General features: G+C 49.8%; 1 protein-coding gene across 6 annotated transcripts in view; it reads left to right on the forward strand.

Moving 5' to 3' along the window:
* The first annotated feature begins 1,751 nt into the window (after positions 1–1,751).
* The window catches only part of adar (adenosine deaminase RNA specific), a 25,210-nt gene continuing 16,123 nt past the window's right edge, over positions 1,752–10,838 (forward strand). For 2 of the 6 annotated variants that reach the window (XM_042106757.1, XM_042106762.1), the window contains exons 1-5: positions 1,752–1,845; positions 4,557–6,751; positions 7,096–7,294; positions 7,649–7,794; positions 10,801–10,838. The exon at positions 10,801–10,838 is cut by the window's right edge and continues 98 nt beyond it. In XM_042106757.1, the coding sequence (XP_041962691.1) occupies positions 4,626–6,751; positions 7,096–7,294; positions 7,649–7,794; positions 10,801–10,838 (2,509 nt within the window). In that variant the 5' untranslated portion in view covers positions 1,752–1,845; positions 4,557–4,625. Of the gene's footprint in view, positions 1,855–3,086; positions 3,587–4,283; positions 4,352–4,556; positions 6,752–7,095; positions 7,295–7,648; positions 7,795–10,800 lie in introns of those variants that run through there. The other 4 variants (XM_042106763.1, XM_042106760.1, XM_042106761.1 and 1 more) reach the window with 4 other exon arrangements.

Genomic DNA, 10,838 nt, shown 5'->3' on the forward strand with positions numbered 1-10,838 from the left:
GCAACAGACTCCAGCTCCCCTGTCAGCGCCTGATCCATACCGCCTGCCCGATTTGTTATGCGCACGCGCATACCTGTTTAGTAAGAATAGTATAGTATAGTGTATAGTATAATTTGAACAGGCAGTTTATGTATAAAGTTCACTGCGAAGCTGTTTAATGAACTGCATATGTAAACTGCCAGTTATTCTGCTCTTCTGTGTCTGTTGGTTAATGTCCAGCTGTCATTAAAGGTGCTCTAAGCGATGTCATACGTTTAGGCTAAAACACTTTTTGTCAATTAGGCCTAAAGCAAACATCACCTCACCATCCGCTAGCTGCCTGTGTCCTGAATACACTGTAAAAAAAGGTGATCTCTGTGGACAACCCAGCAGAGCGGTAGATAAAACATCTTTTTCTATGGCTCTGCAACCCAGGCTCCAAAAACAGCCACAAAACAACTTGGGCAAACCTTGCCCATAAAAACATAACAAACTGTTCCAGCAAATCACCGACGAGATGCGCGTTTAGGAGAGTTTCAATTGCATGGGAGGGAGGGGGAGGAAGTAGCGAGCTAGCTTTCTGTTTTGTTTGAACGTCAACAGAAGTGACGTTAACCAGCATCGCTTTCAGCGCCTTAAATATGTTATGCCGATTGCAGAGCATTGTTATGTGACAGTAGTGTTCCATCTCTCGCTCTGTCACACTCTTTCACTCTCAAGAGGAAGAACAGGCAGTTTATATATGTCGTTCATGACACAGACTCTTGTTGTGAACTGCTGTCCATCTGTTCAACTTGTCCACCAAGTGTTTTACAATGGTTTCATGGGCCCAACTTTGGTACAAATTGGACAGGCAAATCCTTGGGCATCCTAATACGTAATTATGTGCATTATGCGCAGAACAAATCGGGCAGGTGGCACGGATCGGGCACTGACAGGTGTCATGTCATAGCCAGCCAAAACACAAATTTAAAATACAATATTTGCGGACCGTAAAAAGTGAAAGTTTAAATTGTGATTATCCAGGCTGTACCATTGTTGTCAGTGAAGTTAGTATTTAGTATTAGTATTAATTTTTATTAGTAGTAAAAAGTATTATTAGTAGTAAGTTAGTATTAATCTCTGATTGCATATTATGGCTATTTTATGATTTATTACAAAAACGTACACCCAGTCAGTGGCGGATTCAAAAACCGCTATCTTACACCTTACCTCTAAAAGTCAGTCCTCAGAGATTCGCAGCATTCTTTGTGGCATGTTGTGTGTTGCATAACATTGCCATGCGCCATAGATGTCTCGTAGACATGAAACATTACAGGACTTTAAAAGATGTGATGCTGAATTGCATGAATTGCATAAACCTAATGCACCAGCACTATACGCTTTTATCCAAAGCAATATGGACTTGAAAGTCGATAAAGAAAAAAAAAAAAAGTTCACATGAACAAGCAGACTTTACAACAATAGCCTACATTCTTGAGATACCTAGGCCTACATAACAAACACACACACACACACACACACACACACACAATATAGGCAGGGGTCACCGTCATACATTATAAGGGTCATGCAGACAGGCTGTCATAATATTCAAAAAGCAATTTATTCCTAGTCATAATATTCTTAGCCATTCATTTCTTTTTAATTTGCTTTAGTTTTAAATGTCATGGTTATCTGGTCTTACCATAGACAGTACAGGTCTTACGGGCACTGATACAACATGATGACGCAATCACCACGCGTCGATTGTCGCTTTTTATGACGTCACTGCTGAGTAGCATTAGCAGGGCTCTGGTATTAGCATCTCCGTGGTTTATGTTTATTGCCGTGGGCAAGAACGGAATCGTGACACTGCAGACATTGGTAAGTGATTTAAGTGATCAACAATGATGTTGTCGTGCGTGTTGTTGACTACATCGCGCTGCAACTAGCGTATTGCAACTCCGGGGAGCTAAATACATTAATTAATAGTAATACGACTACAATACGATAAACATGCAGCTCCTTTGCTCTGCGAGATAACGTTAGCGTGCTAAAAACACATTTGCAAATGCTTAACTAACAGTATAACATGGACGAAAAGATTGTTAATGTGAATGCTTGTTGCCACGAACCTTACCCCGTGCAAACCTGAAAGCTTAATACCAGAGCAGTAACCGCATACAGTAACGTTAAGGCATACGTCCTCCCCAAAGAGTATCATTTAGCTGTCCGCATGCTAACTGATCTTATGGTCATAACACAACACAACACATGGCTAGTGCGTTGTTGTTACCCAGCATTGGGAGTACGAAACAGTACACATGTACAAGTGCTAGTGACGTTGATTATTGCCACTGTGATCCCGGATGGTTTTGTAAGGGTAGAAGAAAAGACAGTCAAACGTTATAACAGTCCCAACTTTAGTGCGTGAGCACATGTGTATGGTCGTGCAACGTTAACTAGCAGCTACGGTTAATTCATCAGTGGAAGACTGCCACAGGCACACAAGTTATTGATCGCCAAGTCGTGGGCATTGGATAAGTCAGTTTATAAGTTGAATTACTGATAAGGGCATGGTGTGGCAGGAGATTGGCGGGAAATTGGGGACATGGCATGAATCCAGGGGAATGGAAGGGCGACTGACGGTGACGGCACCACGTAGGTTTTTTATTTGCATCCACGTTTCGGAATGTGCGATACAGCAGATGAGCTAGCCTACAGCAGTTCCGTCATATAACTTGTAAAGATGACTGCAAAGTAAACTGGGGGTGGAGATTTGCAGCTGGATACGAGGGCCGCATCATCGGTTTCGTATTGTGTTTCATGATACTATCCCGACAGAAGGAAAGGGAATCTCGACCTGTGCCCCTTGTTCATTTATATTTCATGAATTTCCACTATGCCTGTACAGTAAGATGCAGTGGTGTCCCTGATATGCACAAGGCCAAGCTTCAGACGGCCTCGCGTCTACCTCCACCGATTAAAAAACGCCGCGAGACACTCGAGTTAAGTTCTCACTCAATGTGGATGTAGACTGATGCAAACAGAAACAGTATGGTGGTAATTTCTTCCCACTCTTTCCACTCTAATCAGTGGCATATTTATTACTTTCGTTGCTCTTACGCCATCTGTCGATGGTCGTGTTTCTAGCAACGTTTTATTGACCTTCCTGAGAGAATGGAAAACGAAACTTATATTCAATTGTTAAATTTGCGCCATATAATACGCCTCACATTGCCTCGGGGATCATTGCAAACTCAGAGATTTGGTTGTTCTTTTTACGGTCAGACACAAATTGCAAGTTATTTGTCGGCTAGACGAATGTAGTTTGGTTATTTACCTTCCAGACATCATCAGAGCACATTGACGAGCACGGCACGAGGAATCTAACCGCGCATCAACTCCAGACAGTGTCTTTAGCTAGCGGGACTTTTAATAGCTTTAGTTTTTGTCTTGACTATCTACAACGTAATTTGTTGTGTTTAAACGATTATGCCGTCTTCCGGGTGGATTCAGTACCTGAACGTGTTATTTGGTAACTTGGAAATCACACGGTGGAGTCCTATTGCTGCTGTAGCCTGCTGTAGGCCTAGCATGCGCTAAGATTTCATGACATTTAAAGGTAACGTTACGTTTTGCTTGTTGTGTTTAAACAGGTGTAACTTTACACTTCGTGATGCATCATCCTCCTAGCTCATTCGGTATTCATAAACACAGTTAGCTTTTGCAGCCCTTACATATAGAATATGAAAGCAGAACTGGAAATGGCCCTCTACACCGGAGTTTCTAGTGGTTGTGGCAATTCAGTGGCCCTTGTCTTCTGGCATATCTTACTGCCATATAATGTTATTATCTTATACTGTTAGGCTTCACACGGTAGCCTTTTTAGCCACACGCGAATTCTAGAAGTCACTGTGTGGTCCAAATGTGATATGAGAGAAGGCAGACATGCAGTAGACTGCCTCTGGTCTCATGTGAGGGATAAAATGTTAACTGATCATGATTTTTTCCCCCCCACAAGGTGTAATCCTACATTTATTATGCATGAAAGGTTGATTTTATTAAGTGACACTTTTAGGCTGAGTTTCACACTATGTGTAATCTTTCTTCCAGGCGCTTCTCTGAGTTGTGCTAGTCTCTTGTGAACTATTGTCCCTTTTCAAGCCTGCCCGTTTGTCCTTGACATAAATGCTGGTCTCTTTTGCTGGACCTGTCTCACTTTCCCTTCTCCTCGAATTATCCACAAACTCTCAGTTAGGCCAGAAATAAAATGGGATTGTCACAGTTAACATTAATTTTTAATCTCTGTCTCTCACCAGGTTATAGAGTTACAGCTCATGTGCAGCACAGAGACCTTCTAAAAATGCGGTGGTGACCGTAACTTGAGGTGGTGTGTGTTACTGGCGGATCGTTGTGAAAAAGCGCCTGCACGCACTGTGTCTGGACGTTAAAAGCAACGCCTCTTCTTTGCCTCCTCCTTTCTCTCTCTCCCCTCGACCTGTCTGGCTGGCTCATTTTCATTTCTTCTCTTTCTGGCTTTCTGTTTCCTTTTCTCAATCTCTCTTATCATGCACTGCCTCTTGCTCTCTCAGGTGAAGGCCACCCCAGTCTGACTGCCCAGCCCTTCGGCTCCCTCCCTCACGCCCCCTGCCCACTGAGCTATGAGCAGAGGCAGAGGAGGGCCCCCAACAGAGCACCAACGATTCTTCCAGCCGCGTCATCCAGGCAAACCCCGAGTCGACCCAGGTCGTCCGCCATTTGGCCCAAGGAACCAAAGCCCCAACTCCTTTCACGACAGGCGTCCGCCACTGCCTCCAGCTGCTCCCAGTCCGTGTCCTCCTTTCGGAGGTCCCTCTCGCATTCCACCTTACGCTGCCCCACTAGCCGGCCCCGGCCCTCCTAACTTCCGCGACCAACAGGAGCGCTTCCTGCGGGGTCTGACCTCCCAGGCTCCCCTGTTCCACGGCCCGGCCCGCTTCACCAATCACCCGTCAGAGGGCAGAGGCTTCGGCCAATCCCACAGTGCCTGGCCGCGAGCAAGTGGTCGCACCTCTGGTCGAGGCAGCTGGAGGAGCTCCAGGCCTGCGGACTGCCCGCCCCCCTTGCCTAAAAAACAGTCGGTCCGCTGGATTAACCAGCCCCCAACCCATCACCCACAACCACACCCTGACAACCAGCCCCCAACCCATCACCCACAACCACACCCTGACAACCAGCCCCCAACCCATCACCCACCACCACACCCTGACCGGCACTGGGACCGAGACCGCAGTCTCTCCTCCCTCTCCGACGGCTTCCGAGCCCTGAGATTGGACTACAGCAGCCCCAGGCGTTATTGGGGTGCTGACCAGACATCGTCTAGCACCTCCACAGCGCCACCTAGCACCAGTAGCGGCAGCAGCAGCAGGGGCAACGGCAGACCGTGGCAGGACCCAACCGCCCACTCCATCACACTCACCCCTGAGATCCAGCAGCGTGTCCAGCAGGCGCTTGCAGCCCTCGGCCCCGGGGAGGCTCTCCAGGCCCGGCCACTGGCCAAGAGGTTGCACCTGCCCAAGAAGGTGGTCAACAAGGCACTGTACGCGCTCGCCCACGAGGGCCAGGCCAGTAAGCAGGGCGACGCGCCCCCTCTGTGGACGCTGAGTGGAGACAAACGGGGCACTGCAGGGGCATCAGTGGAGAGCATCGGCGCGCCGTCCGTTACGCTCGTGAAGCAAGAGCCCACCTCTCCCACCACAGCCCAGCGGCAGCAGGCCGAGAGGACCGAACACTCTGTGAGCGAACAGCTACAGTGGCCTTGTGCTATAAAGACCGAATTTGAGGAAGAGGAAGGAGACGAGGAAGAGGTGGACGACAACGACGATTACCAGTCTGATCCTCGCAGGGAGAAAGAGTCTCCTACTTTTAATTTGTTGAATCCAGCTGGCGATCTCTGGCGAGGGGGTCGCACCGAATCAGTTTTCTCAGGCCCAGAGCTCCAGCCCAGTTTGGGTTCCGCCACCGTCGGAAGCATGGCCGACTTACGAGAACAACGCGAGCGCGTGCTCCAGTACCTGCTCGAGACGGGCGAGGCCAACGCGCTGCTCATCGCCAAGAACCTCGGCCTGCGCACGGCCAAGCAGGTCAACCCGCTGCTCTACGGCCTGGAGCAGCAGGGGCAGGTGAGCCGGCAGGCCGAGGTCACTCCGCCGCTCTGGCGGCTCAGCGAGCGTATCCTGCGCCAGCGCAAGGCCAAGCAGCCGCGCCAGGAGACCGCCCCCCCCGGCGACGCGCCCATGATGGAGGAGTGCGGCGTCAGAGGCACCCTGGGAAACGGAACGACGGTGGCGTCAGCGGCCATCATGCCGAGCCTGGAGCCCAGCCCTCCGGGCGAGGAGTTCCCCTCGCTCCCGTTCCCGGCGAGTGTCGGGTCGCAGGCGAGCGAGCATAACGGGGCGGGAGGCGGCGCTACCGCGGGCACTGCTGCCGTGGCAACAGACTCGGCCGAGTGGGCGTCGGACGACATCCCGGAGTTCCTGAACGTGATCAGCCAGGCGGAGCAGCAGCAGCTGCAGCAGTGCGGCGGGGGGGGTGGGGGGGGTGGGGGGCGCCCAGAGGCGGGCACGGTGGCCGTGTCGCTGGCCGCTCCCCCCCCCCACCCCAGCACGCTGGAGGCCAGTCGACGCCAGAAGCTGCAGGAGGTGCGTAGCAAGAACCCCGTCAGCGGCCTCATGGAGCTGGCACAGTACCTGGGGCAGACCTGCGAGTTCCTGCTGCTTGACCAGTCCGGGCCCTCCCATGAACCCAGGTGTGTGTGTGTGTGTGTGTTAGAGAGAAGAGGAGTGTTTGTCTCTCTCTCTATTTTGAGTGTAGCGTGTTACGTGTGTTGCAGCATGGACTACTAAAAGCTGATTCCTTAATCGCTGTGAAGTTGCATCAAGAAAGTTGAAAGACAAGGTGCACTTCAAAGTGGTGGCCAGCATGATCACAAAAAGGACATCATCAAGATGCCACGTCATATTATAAATAGAATAGATTATTAGATATAGTTCATTGTTTAAAAGAAATATATATATATATATATATGTTATATTTGTCTATTTGTCACACATGATTCTTGTTTTGTACTGTGTGTGTGTGTGTGTGTGTCAGGTTCCGCATGCAGGTGATGCTGGACGGGCGGCGTTTTCCCGTAGCTGAGGCGTCCAATAAGAAGGTGGCGAAGAACTACGCGGCGGCGGCCACGCTGAAGGTGCTGCAGAGGGAGATGGGGGGAGCGGAGGAGATGGAGGAGGAGGTCGAGGAGGTCAGCGCTATGGCCCCGGACACCGACACCATAGAGGAGTTCGCTGTGAGTGACAGGGCTGGAGGGCCGGGACTTCCTTTGCTGGGTGTATGGAACAGGAAGGACTTAAGGTCTTCACATGTCTGATTGGAGTACCTTATTGTATTTTGTTAATGGAGAAAGTGGTAGTCTATGTCTATAGCTGTTATTGTCAATGCTACGTTTCTGACCCCTCCCCCCCCCCCCCCTCCTTCACTTGGTTCTTTGGCTTCTCTTTTCTTCTTCTTTGGTGTTCTGCCTTTCCTTATTTTTCTCCCCTCTACTTTCATGACCCCCAATCCCAACTTCGCCCTGTGTGTGTGTGCGTGTGTGCACGTGTGTGCACGTGTGTGTGTGTGTGTGTGTGTGTGTGCTCTGTAGAGTGGGGATTCTGCTCCTCCTGCCTTGGCGCGCTCTCTCCCTGGTGGGAAGAACCCCGTGTCCATGCTGATGGAGCACAGCCAGCGGAGCGGCGACGCCATCGAGTTCATCAACACGCGCCAGGAGGGCCCGCCGCACGACCCACGGTAACACACACACACACACACACACACGCCAGGAGGGCCCGCCGCACGACCCACGGTAACACACGCACACACACACACACACGCCAGGAGGGCCCGCCGCATGACCCACGGTAACACACACACACACACGCCAGGAGGGCCCGCCGCACGACCCACGGTAACACACACACACACACACACACGCCAGGAGGGCCCGCCGCACGACCCACGGTAACACACACACACACACACACACGCCAGGAGGGCCCGCCGCACGACCCACGGTAACACACACACACACACACGCCAGGAGGGCCCGCCGCACGACCCACGGTAACACACACACACACACACACGCCAGGAGGGCCCGCCGCACGACCCACGGTAATACACACACACACACACACACACACACACGCCAGGAGGGCCCGCCGCATGACCCACGGTAACACACGCACAACACACACTCACACTCACTCTCACTGAAACCACATCACATGATGTTGTGTGTACACACACACACACACACACACACATATACATATGCCAAAGGGATGTGCTACCCCCTGAAAACACATTCTCACAGAGACTACATCACATGATGTTGCATAGATAAATACGACACACACACACACACACACATTTCAAATTTTGCTGCTCTTATTTTCTTCATTGTATGTGCCTTCTTATTTTTACTTTTTATATTGTTTACTTGAATGTTATGTTTGTCTGTGGACCTAATTGGTAAAATATGTCTTGTCTCCACCGTGGGATAGTGGGAAACGTAATTTCGATCTCTTTGTATGTCTTGACATGTGAAGAAATTGACAATAAAAGCAGACTTTGACTTTGACTTTGACACACACAAACAGAGACTACATCACATGATGTTGCATAGATAAATACGACACACACCCAGAAAGAGGGATAGCGGAGGGGTGTTCTGCCTCCAGGAAGGGACACGCTCAGAGGCTACATCACATGGCTTTGCACGCACACGCACACACACGCACACACACGCACACGCACACACACGCTCACACACACACGCACACACGCATATGCTGGAAGGTTGTTATTGCCCAAGTACCACATAGCCCAATAGCCCAGAACCACACAACACCACATGTGGGAACAACACATGCTTGCACATCTCTGCCCACAGAAGACAAACACACACACACACACACACAGAGCTGTCTCCCTCCATGCTCCCGCAGAGTTAATTCTAAAACACTGCAAACATGTCTTCCCTGTTTAGTGTTCGCATTAGGCAGTGTGAACAGTGCCCTCTCTCCCTCTCTTTCTGTCCTCCTCTCAATATTCCTCTCTCTCTCTCTCTCTCTTCTCTCTCTCTCTCTCTCTCTCTCTCTCTCTCTCTCTCTCTCTCTCTCTCTCTCTCTCTCTCTCTCTCTCTCTCTCTCTCTTCCCCCCCCCTCCCTGTGGCCATCCTTCTGAATTTGACCTCCTCTCAATATTTCTCTCTCTCTCTCTCTCTCTCGCTCTCTCTCTCTCTCCTCCCCCCCCCCCCCCCCCTCCCTGTGGCCATCCTTCTGAATTTGACCTCCTCTGAGCTCTGGCTGTTTCTATTTGCGTCCTCTCTTGCATGCCTTGCACAATAGCCTTCTGTCTATCCCTCTCATTTGTTTCTCTGCTCTTTCTCTCTCTCTCTCTGTTTACATGCTTTCAGTCTTCCACTGGGGAGCCCAAAGAACTTATGTTTACTTTTATGCTTTGAATAATCGGAAAATACTGTGTGTGTGTGTTGTGGGTGGAACGGTACACAGAAGTCACGGTTCGGACATCACGGTTCGATACGAGTTCGGTACAAGGGAGGGAAAAGCAAAACAAAGATGCAGAAGGCAATATGTTGTTATTGTGCATGTCTCAGGCTGCACCACCTCCAGTAGTGTCCTACAGTATCTCCCCTGAGCTAGCTGCAACAGCCTGTAGTGTGTAAAGTAAGATGTAAACAGGTAACAAGTATCCCACATCATCTCCAGACTCCATCTGTAACTTGTAAACAAAAGAAGACAATCGGCTATAAAACTGCAAATGGGCCTACAGCATCTCTTATTAGTCACGTAACTTTACCCTTCGACACAGCATCTCTTATTAGTCACGTAACTTTACCCTTCGACGTTACTCACCGTAGCATGGTTTGTTTATTAGCCTGGTTAGCGTTGACACTTAATACTTAGGCTAGCCTACTGCCAGCTCTTCATGTGAATAAGAGCACAACACAAGTTGCCCTAACATAAAGGTAATCACCATGCGGTTAACATCACTTTCTGTCATTACAAAATCATTTTGAGCTGTAGGTTTTGGCCCTATTTGTATCTGAAGGCTGGTGAAGCACTGTAGGGAGAAGTTTTTTTTTGTCTCTTTTTCAGTGATTGGTAGCCTACATCTGGGTGATGGCTTCGATGTGTTTCCACTCACATAGCCTACCCAACAACTGCCTAACAACAACGCTGACACACAGTCCTGGTCTTATCCATCACTCTCCCGCCTGTATTACTGACTAACTGACCGGGAAACCCGATGTCGACTTCGCAAAACAACTGTGACCTACCTAGGACCCAATCAGAGCTAAGGCGGGGCTACAGATTAGGGGTGCATTTGTGAATTCAATCCGACACGCTTTGGACACTTGCACGAGTGTGTGACACTGAATTCGCACACGAGTTTGATTTATTTTTATACCGTGTATTCTCCTATAAAATTCATGCACCGCACCGTGACGCCCGTACCGTTTGGGTTCAATACGAATACATGTACCGCTCCACCCCGTGTGTGTGTGTGTGTGTGTGTGAGAGAGAGAACAGGGATTATTTGACATGTTTTTAGTTGAGACTTTCATATATGGCCTTACTTGTTTATCTGACTGCCAAAGCACAATCGGCTCACTTGCAAACACCTCTGTGAAGATCGGTAGCCCTGCGCTCACAGCCAGCGGTGATCCAAACATGTGGAAGTCTGCTTTTCAATCCGCTCAGCCTCACGTGACTCCCCGTCTCGCCACAGGTTCATGTTCCGGGTGAAGGTGGGCGACAGTCTCTTCA

The sequence above is a fragment of the Alosa sapidissima genome, chromosome 10, assembly GCF_018492685.1.
Source record: "Alosa sapidissima isolate fAloSap1 chromosome 10, fAloSap1.pri, whole genome shotgun sequence".
NCBI lineage: Eukaryota > Metazoa > Chordata > Actinopteri > Clupeiformes > Clupeidae > Alosa > Alosa sapidissima.